The following is a 14,208-nucleotide window of genomic DNA, read 5'->3' as shown; positions in this document are numbered from 1 at the left end:
TGTGACTTTTAAAAGGATTTTAGACAGGCACATGTATATACAGGGAATGCGGGCAAAGGAGATCATGCTTGGCATGAACATTGTGGGCTGAAGGCCCTGTTCCTGTGCTGTACTGCTCCATGATCTACGAGGAAGGGGGAAGATTAGAGAAATGCGAACAAGCAGAGATAGAAGGAATAACAAAGTAAGAGAAGGAAAGTGACATGAGCAAGGGAGTGTGAGAAAATGTACGGGAGAGAACACAGCGATGAGATGATGATCAAAGACCACGGCCTATTCAATTTGTCTTCTACCGAGCCAACAGTTCCACAATACAATTATAATGGTGGTACTGACTAATCAGGGCAATTAATCTCTGTTAATTAGTGACATTAGACCCAGACTTGACAATGATAGTGGAAGGCTTTGGGAATGACAGATCCCAAGTCACTTATTCCTCTTCAGCAAGTTACAATTAAGGTGTAGCGACCATAGAGAATGGTCCAGGTCGTCGAACCCTCGGATTGGCCAGCGAGGTCACGTGGGAACGCGACCATAGGGATTGGTCCAGAGAGCGACATCACTGATTGGCCAGCGATGTCATGTGCGCGTTTGGCGCCCGATTGAGTCAGTTCGGCGAAGTCTTCAAGGAAGACAGTAAGTTTGTATTGGTTGTCCTTTACCTTGTTGTTTAACTCTGTATCCGAATATTGCGGCTGCAATAAACTCCTCTTACAACCAACAAGTTTCGGACTCGCCATATTGGTGACCCCGACGTGATCTGGACGATCACTGACTGAGCAGGAACCCGACGCCTCGTTGACGATGACCGAGCAGGGCACACCGGAGTCAAGCGCGGCAGGCGTTCATCTACCGTTGTTTTGGACGCACGCACCGCAAGCTTGGTTTATCCACGCCGAGGCTCAATTTCATATAAAGAAGGTGTCGGACGAATCCACGAAGTACTTCTACCTCGTCAGCGCTCTATCGCCGGACACAACCAAGCGCGTGATGCGGTTCATCGTGAATCCACCTGCGGAAAACAAGTACGAGGCCATGAAGAAAGTATTACTGCGAACCTTCGGGTTTAATAAGCATGGTGGTGCGGCAAAACTTCTGCACCTACCGGATCTTGGAGACCAACTGCCTCCCGTCCTCATGGCCGAAATGATGATGCTAGCCGGTGAGCATACGGATTGCCCTATGTTCGAGCAGGCATTCCGCGAGAAACTTCCCGAGGATGTCCGACTGCTGCTCACGGATTGTTCTTTTAAGGACCCCGAAGCATATGCAGCGAAAGCGGACGCGCTCATAGCGGCAAAAAACAAGGCGAGTGGTTCGATCAACAAAGTCTCGACATCAGTGACCACGCCACAGCGACGGCAAGATGGCGCCATGTCTCCCGCCAATTCTCAGAAAGCCCGCCAAAAAGATCCGCACAAGCGCGGCTGGTGCTATTATCACCTACGATGGGGTAACGAATCCCGCAACTGTCGTTTGCCTTGTACCTTCGCGGGAAATGCCTCGGCCAATCGTACATAGGGGCAGTTACGATTGGCCAGAACCGGCGCCTCTATGTCCATGATCGATTCACGGACACAGAATTTTTGGTAGACACGGGAGCCATCGTCAGCATAGTGCCCCCGACAGACCTCGAAACCAGATCGGGTAAGACAGGTCCCACCCTCATCGCGGTTAATGGCAGCCCAATTCGCACTTTCGGTACACGGAAGATGTCCCTTGTGTTAGGCCTCCGCACGTACGAATGGCCATTCATCATAGCCGACGTCAAACAAGCGATCCTGGGCGCAGATTTTCTCTGGGCTTTTTCACTGCTTCCTGATGTCCGCGGTAACGACCTCCGACCCTCCGCCGAAGATGAGCACGTCGCTCCGACAATCGCCTCCTCGCCCAGCCCTACTGTCCAGGCCGTCGTCGCGGCCCCCGACTCGTATGCTGCGATTCTGGCAGAGTTTCCGGAGCTGCTCGTCCAACGTTTTGACACGTCTTCGGCTAAGCACGGTGTGGTCCATCACATCCGCACCGAAGGCCCTCCCGTTTTCGCTCGGGCCAGGAGACTACCGCCAGACAAACTGGTGGTTGCAAGGGCGGAGTTCAGGAAAATGGAGGAAATGGGAATTGTCCGTCAGTCTGACAGCCCGTGGGCCTCGCCGTTACACATGGTCTCCAAAGCATCTGGGGGGTGGAGACCATGTGGCGATTATCGGCGTCTCAATGCTGTCACCACGGCTGATCGCTACCCCATACCGCACCTACAGGATTTTTCATCTGGGCTGGAAAGCCTGTGCCGCGTTCTTTAAACCGAAAGGCATACGCAACCATTCAAACAACCCGAACGGAGTAATTGTTGCAGTTTTCTGTATGTCCTCCGGTCGCACCGGAATCTGATGGTATCCTCGCACCAAATCGATTTTGGAAAACACCACCGCTCCTTCCAGCCCTCCAAATGTCAATTCGGCCTTCCTGCTCTTGATTTTCTAGGGCACAGAATTACCCCTGCCGGCGCCTCCCCTTTGCCCGAAAAGGTGGAGGCTATCCGGGCATTTCCTAGGCCCACCACAGTAAAAGGGCTACAGGAGTTCGTAGGCATGGTTAATTTCTACCATAGATTCGTTCCGGCAGCGGCGCGAGTCATGCGCCCACTCTTCCAATGCCTTGCAGGGAATCCGGTAGAGTTGTTGTGGTCCCCGACCGCTGAGTCGGCTTTTACAGCAGCTAAGGCAGCTTTGGCAGACGCCACCATGTTGGTCCATCCGAGACCCTCCGCCCCCACGGCCCTGACGGTTGACGCCTCTGACGTGGCGGTGGGCGGGGTTCTGGAGCAGCAGGTCGGTGGCCGTTGGCAGCCTTTAGCGTTTTTCAGCCGGCAACTAAATTCGGCCGAGCTGAAGTATAGCGCATTTGACCGAGAGCTTCTGGCTCTCTATTTAGCTGTTCGTCATTTCAGGTACTTCCTCGAGGGCCGCCCATTTGTGGCATTTACGGACCACAAGCCATTAACATTTGCTTTTTTGAAATTGTCTGACCCATGGTCGGCCCGCCAGCAGCGGCACCTGACCGCTATCTCCGAATTTACCACCGATGTCCGTCATGTCGCGGGTAAGCTTAATGCCGTTGCTGACGCCCTGTCTAGACCTGCTTTTCCCCCTATTTCGGCGGTGGACTGCGAAGTGGATCCCAAGGAGCTTGCGGAGGCACAGCTCCTAGCGGATACCGTTTCGCCTTACCGGTCCACCACTTCGGGATTGAAGTTGGCCCAGGTAGCTTGTGGGTCGGAGGGCACGAAAGTCTGGTGCGATGTTTCTCTTCCCCGTCCCAGGCCGGTAGTACCGCCCTCCCTTCAGCGCCGGGTTTTCGATGCCATTCATGGGCTGGCGCACCCGTCCATCCGCTCCACCTCTGCCTTGGTAGCAGCGAGGTTTGTCTGGCATGGCCTGCGGAAACAGGTAGCGGGGTGGGCACGTTCCTGCGTGCCCTGTCAGACCGCTAAAGTCCAGCGCCACGTCCAGCCCCCCGTACAGGATTTCGAGGTCCCGGCTGTTCGTTTTTTCCACATCCACGTGGATTTGGTCGGGCCTTTGCCTTCCTCCCGGGGCAACACCCACCTCCTCACGGTGGTGGATCGGTTCACCCGGTGGCCAGAGGCTTTCCCATTGTTTGATATTTCGTCAGCGTCTTGTGCTAGGACTTTGGCCCTTCATTGGGTAGCTCGTTTCGGGGTCCCGGCAGTTATTACCACTGACAGAGGGCCACAGTTCACTTCGTCCCTCTGGGCCGCGCTGGCAGAACTGTACGGGTCCAAGTTACAACCCACGACTGCATATCACCCCCAAGCAAATGGACTCGTAGAAAGGTTCCACCGCCAACTTAAGGCGTCCCTCAGTGCAAGGCTTGAAGGCCCGGACTGGGTAGACCAACTCCCTTGGGTTCTTTTGGGCATCCGGACTGCTCCTAAGCCAGATCTCGGTGCGTCGTCTGCAGAGCTAGTATATGGCTCGACACTTCGAGTACCCGGAGATCTGTTTCCGGACCCTTCTGACCTGCTGCCTACAGTCCCATCAGTGTTAGCATCTCTCCGGGAACGGGTGGGCTCCCTGGCTCCAGTTCCGACTTCACGTCATGGGTGTCCCATGGTACATGAACCGTCTTCCCTGAAGGACTGTGAGTTTGTTTTTCTGCGTAAAGATGCCCATCGCGCCCCGTTGCAGAGGGTCTATCAAGGGCCGTTCCGGGTTTTACGTAAGGGAACGGCTACCTTCACCTTAGACATGTGCGGCAAGAGTGAGCTCGTCTCGGTGTCCCGGCTCAAACCTGCCCATTTGGACCCGGATCAACCAGTCCTGGTCGGTCAAACCCCTAGGAGAGGCCGACCTCCGTTAGTTCCGCTCAGTACGGGACCCCCCGTTCCGACAGTTCCTCCAGGACCCCCCGTTCCGGCAGTCCCTCCAGGACCCCCCGTTCCGGTAGTTCCTCCAGAACCTCTCGTTCCGGCTGTTCCGCCAAGTCCGGAACCTCCGGCTCCTGTGGTTCAGGCTGTCCCTCTCCGTACTCGTTATGGTCGCGAAATCCGGCTCCCTGCTAGGTTCCGCACCTCGGGTTCTGGGGGGGGTCATGTAGCGACCATAGAGAATGGTCCAGGTCGTCGAACCCTCGGATTGGCCAGCGAGGTCACGTGGGAACGCGACCATAGGGATTGGTCTAGAGAGCGACATCGCTGATTGGCCAGCGATGTCATGTGCGCGTTTGGCGCCCGATTGAGTCAGTTCGGCGAAGTCTTCAAGGAAGACAGTAAGTTTGTATTGGTTGTCCTTTACCTTGTTGTTTAACTCTGTATCCGAATATTGCGGCTGCAATAAACTCCTCTTACAACCAACAAGTTTCGGACTCGCCATAAAGGCACAATACATTACTCATGTATCACTTGTACTCAAGATGTTACCTTCAAAGCACCAACTATCCTAAAAAGGGAACAATAAAAGAGCATGAGGGTGAGGGGCCATCGGCTGCTGTAGCCTGAGTGAACAATTCATCTTTCCGCATGCACATGGATAGCCTCAGTCAGACTCTTTATCTCCTTTCATCCATGAGCTCAGGTGGCACTGAATAAGCCCGGGGAAGTCTGTCACTTCCCAACCTGGGAGTGTTGTCTCGAATGGTGAGAAGGAGATAAAATTATTTCAATCATCAGGTAAATTAAAATCCCTGCCCTATTGTGATGAACTTCCTTGCTTTTGTACGTTCACAGAGGGGAAGTGTGCATTCTGGATTGGGAAAACAGGAACCCTTCTGGTAAAAATGCAGAAGCAGGGATTGACAAGTCAGTTTGTTCACATAAATCAGATCCCTGGCCCAGAACACATGAAACTGGGAACTCAGCCAAGTTATTCAGGGAATTCTTTTTGTTTTTTCTGTGGTTTGACTCAGGTGAGTGAAGTTGTGGGGGAAGATACAACTCTAGTCTAGGTGAGCCCTCATGACCAAAAATAACAAACTGCCTGATCTCCACACTTAAAAGACACCTGGATACAGGCATGGATAGGAAAGGTTTAGAGGGATATGGGCCAAACGTGGGCAAATGTGACTAGCTTAGATGGGGCACCTTGGACGACAATGATGAGTTGGATGGAAGGGTCTGTTTTTGTGGTAACGATGACTATAAGATGTTTCCTGAAACCATAAGTCACAAGATATATCATGGCTCCAGGGCCTGGACTTTGCTGAGTGTTATGAAACATTATCTGTCATTAATAATCAAAGTTATTTCACACAGAGAGGAACACCCACGTATTGCACATGACATCAGAATGAAACAATGACCAACATTGCTCTTGAGGGAGAGCAGACAGAACAACTGTGCAATGTCCAAATATAATGTTCCAACCATTAGTGGTGTTCCCACACAGTCTGACACAGCATTCTGTGGGAGATTTAATGGAACTATTACAGGTTGCTAACCATTAAGACATCAGTGACATATTTCTAAATGGGTCTATTTTTCCTGAAGGGCATTTATTTTCTCAATGAATTCTTCAAATTATTAATCTAAAAAAAAAAACTGGAAGCTATCAATGAATGAAACGTGCAGGTATGTACTAGGTTTGTTCTGGTACTGTGCCATGTGTTTTGTGTGGCACATCAGCAGTTGATGAATAATTCCTGGTTTTAGCTAGAAACTTGGCCAGAAGCAGGAATGGTCATAGTCTTGGCCCAAACCATTCATAAGATGTATAGCAGTGAGGTGATATTTTGGGAACTTCCACTGGGTTTCCCAATCTAATGCGGAATCAGGTTCTGAGACAGAAGAGAATTCACCCCTTTACAGCCAGCGCCAGAGCATCATTTAACATTCTTCTGATGAGGTTAAACAAGACCCTGCCCACTCTCTAAGGAGCCCATTATTAATTCAATGATACTTTATTGTCACATGTACCTAGGTACAGTGAAATGTTTTGTTCTGCATACAACCCAGTAAAATCATATAGTAGATCTCACCTAGGCTGTACACGAGTGTTGCCACGCTTGGCACTGTCAAAAGATGAGTAGTTCTTAAGTTCCACCTAATAGCTAGCTCCTCCATCAATATTTTTATTAGGAAAAAGGTATAGGAGTCTGAAAACTGTGCCCACCATGTTCAAGAGTACTTTTTATTCACAAAATGCTGGAGTAACTCAGCAGGTCAGGCAGCATCTCGGGAGAGAAGGAATGGGTGACGTTTTGGGTCGAGACCCTTCTTCAGACTGATGTCGGGGGTGGGACAAAGGAAGGATATAGGTGGAGACAGGAAGATAGAGGGAGCTCTGGGAAGGAGTAGGGGAAGGGAGGGACAGAGGAGCTATCTGAAGTTGGAGAAGTCGACGTTCATACCACCGGGCTGCAAACTGCCCAGGCGAAATATGAGGTGCTGCTCCTCCAATTTCCGGCGGGCCTCACTATGGCACTGGAGGAGGCCCATGACAGAGAGGTCAGACTGGGAATGGGAGGGGGAGTTAAAGTGCTGGGCCACCGGGAGATCAGTTGCGTTAATGCGGACCGAGCGCAGGTGTTCAGCGAAGCGATCGCCGAGCCTGCGCTTGGTTTCGCCGATATAGATCAGTTGACATCTAGAGCAGCGGATGCAATAGATGAGGTTGGAGGAGGTGCAGGTGAACCTCTGTCTCACCTGGAAAGAATGTTTGGGTCCTTTGATGGAGTTGAGGGGGGAGGTAAAGGGACAGGTGTATGTTCAAGAGTACACCTTCCCACCAACCAACATCTCAACAAAACACTTACCTCAGCTATGAACTATGGACTGCCTTTGGTTGAACTAAAGACTTTGGGTTTTTTGTACTACCCTTGGGGTTATTCATTTATTGAATTTTTGTTTATTATAGATTATCTGTGGATATTGTGTTTACAGGCCTGTTGTAAGTAAGAATGCCATTATTCCTTGTCGGTACATATGACAATGAAACGCTCTTAACTCTTGATCGTATTGATGTTCGTGGGAGTGTTTCAAAGGCCAGTAATAACAACTTGAGACTCCGGGTTGTACAGGATTTCCTCTCTCCTCTTATCATGTTTCTCCATTTGAAATGAAAATAAAACCAATATTATTTTCCATCATTCTCCCTTTCTATGCAAGGGGCCCTTTATCTCTCCCACACACTCTCTATGTCAATGTACAGATCAGATTCTTTGCACAATGTGATGATCCATTCACTCCGTTAAGCAGATGTTTTGGAGGTCACGTCAGTGGAGATTCTGACAATCCCCACAGCAGCTTGCATTTGTGAAGCTCCATTACCACTCCAACGTCCCAATCCACTTCACAGTAGACAAAAGCAGACATCAGCCAAAGGACAGGTATCAGAGGAGTAAACAGAACTTGTATGAAAAGTGAGTTTTAAGAAGTGTTTTGAAGATCCAGTACAGGAACAGGAAATTTACAAGTTCCCTCCTGTCATAAGAAATAGAAGCACGAGTGGACCATTCGGCCCCTCATGTCTGCCCCAAATATTCAATATCATAGTTGAACCCTTATCTTGGACCTGCTTTCTTGAATGAACTCTGAATCCCTTAATGCTTTTAATATCTGAGAATCTGTTCAAAGTTGTCAAGTTTTTAATATTTTTTCTGCACATTTTGCTCTGATTGGTAAGAACAATTGAAGGTGGGTCATTAATCAATAAGTCAGTAGCTTCCAGTAGAAATCTTGCATTAATTATCCACTGAAGAGCATTCCTGGCCAGAGGTCTTGGCTTCTGGGCTGAATGTCACAATACTTGAAATTCCATGGCTGGGGTGTGGAGGGGGGAGAGGGATGGTAGGGGGGTGTCGGAGGGTGAGCTGGAGTGACGGATGGGAGGGCGATGTAAATTCTCTTCTTGGTCAGTCATAACTTCTTCTTGTTGGGTGCATGGAATGAGCTGCCAGAGAGGTACTGGAGGCAGGTACAATAACAACATTTAAAAGACACTTGGACAGGTACATGGAGAGGAAAGGCCAAGAGGAATATGGGGCAAGTGCGGGCAAATTGGACTATCTCGGATGGGGGCATCTTGATCAGCATGGATGAGTTGGGCTGAAAGGCCTGTTTCCATGCTGTAGGACCATATGATTCTAACTCGGAGGCCTTCAAAGGTACTTCAGAGCCAGAAAATTGACAAGTAGACTGAGGCCATTGCATTACCACAACTGTTCAAGAGTTTTAGGAAAAGGTTCACTAGATTTGAACCCCCTAGTGCATTAATTTATCTATGATAAAGAAAGGACTTTGTTCTGATGCAGCTGCATCACACCCCGCAGAACATGCCCCCGAACGTCCCTGATGCCCCAGAACAACCATTCAATGTGTGGAGTAAAGAATTAAAAAAAGTGAAATCCTGCATTAAGTTTGACAAAACTGCACCACTTCCCATGTTTCCATTTACCTGTTGCTGAAAAATTGTTCCAAATCCATCCTTACCTGTCTGCAAAAACTGCAAGTTCAACAAAATCATTGTACCTGTGCTATACAGATCCATGGTTTGCCATATAAAGAGCCAATAAAAATGTTGAAATTCGAATTATTTGTAGCTATTTAAGTTAAAATGGTTCAGCTGCTAAAATTAGCTTTAAAAAAATGCTTGATAAAGTAAGACTTTAGTAAACACATAGTCTTAGGTTTACCAAGTTTACCAAGGACTTTGACCTTGGGAAACACAAAGCATTTTACATGTGCACATCTAAGAGGAATAGTAACTATTATAGAACTTGCAGCAAACCATCTGGAACATAGTTATAAAGTAGAGCGAGTATAAGATCTGGGCTCAGAACTTGACTTTAGATTAGGGGGTTGCAGGATGAAAGTGTCACAGGTTATTAATCAAACTTATATTGCCAAGAAAGTGAATTCATGGTCAGCAGGAGCTATATATGGCACAAATAGAATCAGTCACACAGCACAGAAACAGGCCCTTCGGCCCAACTCATCCATGCCAACCAAGATGACCGATCCAAGCTAGTCCCATTTGCCCACGTCCCTCTAAACCTTTCTTAACCATGTACCTATCCAAGTGTCTTTTAATTCTGTTATAGTACTTACCTCAACTACCTCCGATGACCTGCTGAAATATGGGAAATTGAGGAAAAGGTATGCTTCAAACAAAATTCTTCGTGCTTGCCCTGATCCAAGGGTTGATGTGTTAACTGTGAACATTTTGATGGCTGCTGCTTGCTGTGATCATATCTGTCTTGACATTTTAGACTCTGGGAACAGAGTCTGGGAACAGAACCAGAAGGAGCTCTCTCTGTAACAAGGGGGGCTCACAGCTGAATAAAAGGATGCCCTGGAGCTGAGGGAAAATGCCAGATATAGGGAGTGAGATGGGGAAATGCAAGCCTACATTGCGTCTGGTTCCCCCTTTGGCTCTCCAGGATTATCTACATGGTTTCTATCCTGTGTTGTGAACGACTCCACTGCCAGTGTGCGCCAAGGACTCTTCATACTGGTAACAACCGCAGCAGGTATCTGCACAGTGAATTACGTAGAAGGGCAACACCATTAGGGGCAATGAAGGCTGGCAGATGAAGAGAAAGCTGAGGTCACGTCAATTCTTAGCTCCGTGCTGATCCATTGCAGAGCATATTGCTTGCATTTTACCTATTGCAAACTTGACCCAGTTTAAACCTTTAAAATATAATTTCTGCTGTTAATCGCAGAAACAGTTGCTGTGCACTGGATAATACCACCAGATGCATGTCTACTGTTGGGAAAATGCACTGGCCACTAACGGTAAGCATTGCTGGAAACGTCCAGGCCAGTTTCCTCATTGTCACAGATCAAAACATAAATAATCACTGGCTGGACCTAATGCATGCAGAACATCGGTGAGTTTCATGGAAAGGACATGTCTAATTTGATTTAGTTGAGTGTTGTGTGCACTGAGGTACAGCCATGATCACATTGAATGGCGGTGCTGGCTCGAAGGGCCGAATGGCCTACTCCTGCACCTATTGTCTATTGTAAAGCTTTTTTTGTTGCACACTGTCCAGTCAGCGGAATGACTATACATAATTACAATCAAGCCGTCCACAGTGTACAGATGCAGGATAAGGGGGAATAATAATTAGTGCAAGATAAAGTCTAGTAGACACGATTAAAGATAGTCTGAGGTTTCTCCAATGAGGCAGATGGTAGCGCAGGACCACTCTCTTGTAATTTTCTCTCTTGCCAAGATCTTTGGGTTAGCCGCAGGACGAGACATGATGAAAAGAAGCCAGTTGTCCCAGGGAAGCCAAAAGCAAGAATAACCAGGCAACACCAAAAAAAAACCCCAAAAAACGCACGCACGCGCACACACACACACCTGTATTTCACTCACCTGAGCACATTTTCCCCTTGTGACGTCCACAGGAAAAGTCGTCGCACTCACAAAACTGGCCGGATATGATGCCATGGTCACTGCTGTGGCAGACGCACTGCCCACAAATGCACTCTCCACGGTTGCTGCAAATGGGGTCGCCTTTCTTGGGCGAGCAGGTTTCATGTGTAGTCAATAAGCTGTCCCCTTCCATGCACTCACAGGACGGCCCAAAGCGGCCGGGGAGACACTTGCACACTCCGCACTCGTACGTCCCGTTGCCGTTGGTGCACAGCGTGCTGTTCTCCTCCGCTTCGCTCTCACACTTGCAACCACACATGAAATTAACCGTGATCTCCAGACTATCCTTAAACAAAATCGGCTTCAGCGTAAATGTCTTCACCTGCTCATCTTTTGGACACTCCCTGGCCTCCAGTTTCACTGTAAAATTCACCTGGAGGGAGAGCGAGAAAGGATTTTGATTGAAAGATCCGGCAATGGAAGCACACCCTTCGGCCCAGAGAGTCCACGCTGACCATCGATCACCTGTTCACACAAGTTCTATGCTATTCCACTTTTCCATCCACTCCCTACACACCAGGGGCAATTTAGAGAAGTCAATGAACCTATAAACCCGCACGTCTTTGGGATGGAGCATGTAGAGGAAACCCACGTGGTCAGAGGGAGAACGTGCAAACTCCACACAAAGAGTACCCAAGCTCAGGATCAAACCTGGGGCTCTGGCGCCATGAGGTAGCAGCTCTACCAGCTGTGCCACTGTGTCACCATTGATTTACATCAAGCTTAGCTTTGCTGAAGTACTTTGTGTCCAATGGATTGCATGGTCATTGGCAGTGAATGTGGATGTCAACTACTTCAGTCAGCAGATGAATAACTAGTACCATTATTGAAGAAAATGATTAATGATAGGGTAGGGATTGACACAACTAACCACTTTTCGTCAAACTGTTTTAAGACACAATGATTCATAGGTTGCATCACAGTGTAGCTTGGGCTGATTATCACAGTTATCAATCTCTTTCCTGGTATTATTCCATCTACAGTATACCCAACGTTATAGATGGGTCGTGTTTCTAGAAAAACATCCACATCGCGATTTTCCCTTGAACAAGTTTGTTGTTTTTCATTTTGTGTTTACCTAGTTACCTTTTCCTCATAAATTCCGTAAAATTTAATTATTTTTCCATATCTCAAATGTTAAACATTCTACAAAGGCGGATTTTCATTACTTGAAATGCCATAACTTATCTATAAGTATAATACCGTGGGCTGTTATTATTCGTGCAAGGTGAGGCTTCTTTGCTTCTTTGCTGTCTTTCACCATAAGGTGTTCTGAATGGGATCCTGTTAAACCTGTGAATTGTTGGCACTGTGGTCTATTATCGCATTATTGATATCCATTACCTTCTCACAAATGTTGTGGAGATTGACTGTATTGGGTGAACTATTACACTGTCCAATGCTGTACATTTCTGGACTGCTGTTTCTCTGCTCATCTCTTAATATTTTCTATTTGTCAATACAGGTATAGATCACCAGTACCTTAGATGATGCTATTCCTTCAGGTCATCTGCTCTGCTATTACAGTGTGGGTCAGTAACTCTCTGATCCTTTATTCAGATTAGTTTATTATCATGTATATCAGGGTGCAATGAAATTCCTTGTTTGCATTAAGCTCATAGAGCATATAGTAAGCATGATAATGATTAATAAAATATATACAACAATGATTGAAGTGTAAAAACGAATGACCAAATGAGGTAGAGTTTAGAATAAGTGTACGTGACTGCAATTTTGGGAAGGGGTGTGAAAGAGGATCAGGAGTCTAATAAAGGTGGGGAAGAAGCTGTTCTTAAGTTTGAAGCTGTTCTTAAGTCCGAGCTTCAAGCTCCCATTTCTTCTCCCAATAGATGGAAGAGAAGAAAGGGATGGTAAGGGTGGCAGGCATCCTCGATGATACAGCCAGCCGTCTTGATGCAACACATCTTGAAGATGCACTGGATGGAAGGAAGGAGTGAGCCTGTGATGCTCTGGGCCATGTTCACCACTCTCTGCAGGTGCAGGCAGTCCTGAGCAGAGCAGTTGCCACACCAGGCTGAGACGCATGTTGCCAGAATACCTCTATTGCTCATCAGTGGAAGTTTGAGGGAATACTCGTGGACATGCTGAATCTTCTCAGAAGTTGGAAAAAAAGTAAATATGTCGATGCACTTTCTTGATCGCCGCATCAATGTGAAAGGACCGGGTTAGGTTGTTGATGACATCAATGTCTAGAAATTTGAAGTTGTCTCTATTGCAGCTCCGTTGACCCCCTCGACTCCTTAGGTCAACAACCATCACCGTAATCTTGCTGGCCCCAGAGCAGAAGTGTCCACGTCGCGGGGCTGGAAACTGGAAGTGTCCTGAGCTAATTCTGCTACCACCATCATCTATCGTACAAGTGATGGCTCCCACTGATTGTCGCCGGAAGCTTGCGCCCTTTTCAGGACGGACGATGACAGTGATGTAACATTTGAAACATGGATGATGAACACGAAAGAAGAAGAAGAAGACCGTAATCTTGCTGTTGCTCTGACACCATGACCCAAGATCCCTGATCACTGTCCTCTATTACAGTGTAGGTCGATGGTTTTATACTCTACTATCACAGAAAGGTTTGATAGTTTTCTGTTCTGCCATTACCTGATACTTACACTCTGCTTGGGAGATGCCAGCATTTCCTAGTTTGGCTTATATTGGTGTTCAGTGGACTTGGGGCACTGTCGACATGAAATTCAGAATGAAACGACACTACGTTTCTAAACTGGTGTATTGATCCCACCATTTCTTAATTGCTTGCAATAATGAACATTTGTAAACTGTGCGACAATCATTTTATTCTAGTCTTAAATTAATACCAGAACTTAATGATGTGAAGTAGGAAAAAAACGAGAAAAATTCTCTGTTGCTCTGCTCCAATTCAGAGAAAAATCAGGCAATCTGAAATCGGATTATGTTCATTTCAGTACATGAAGGTGAGGTCAGGTATCAATAGCATGATGCAGAGTCATGAACACCTCCAGGTTATTTCACAAAATGCTGGAGTAACTCAGCAGGTCAGGCAGCATCTCGGGAGAGAAAGAATGGGTGACGTTTCGGGTCGAGACCCTTCTTCAGACTGAAGAAGGGTCTCGACCCGAAACGTCGCCCATTCCTTCTCTCCCGAGATGCTGCCTGACCTGCTGAGTTACTCCAGCATTTTGTGAATAAATCGATTTGTACCAGCATCTGCAGTTATTTTCTTATACTCCAGGTTATTTCATATCACTCTGGAAATGGGACTGTGCACTTGCCAGTGTTTTGCTCCTGGACTAGAAGGCCATTAGAC

General features: G+C 47.6%; 1 protein-coding gene across 1 annotated transcript in view; it reads right to left on the bottom strand.

The window, feature by feature from the left end:
• The window catches only part of LOC144607791 (integrin beta-3-like), a 59,960-nt gene that overhangs the window by 8,657 nt on the left and 37,095 nt on the right, over positions 1-14,208 (bottom strand). Inside the window, exon 10 of the mRNA XM_078424866.1 lies at positions 10,842-11,274. Within this exon, the coding sequence (XP_078280992.1) occupies positions 10,842-11,274 (433 nt within the window). The remainder of the gene's footprint in view (positions 1-10,841; positions 11,275-14,208) is intronic.

Source organism: Rhinoraja longicauda, chromosome 29 (genome assembly GCF_053455715.1).
Source record: "Rhinoraja longicauda isolate Sanriku21f chromosome 29, sRhiLon1.1, whole genome shotgun sequence".
NCBI lineage: Eukaryota > Metazoa > Chordata > Chondrichthyes > Rajiformes > Arhynchobatidae > Rhinoraja > Rhinoraja longicauda.
This window is presented reverse-complemented; position numbering and strand designations above follow the sequence as displayed.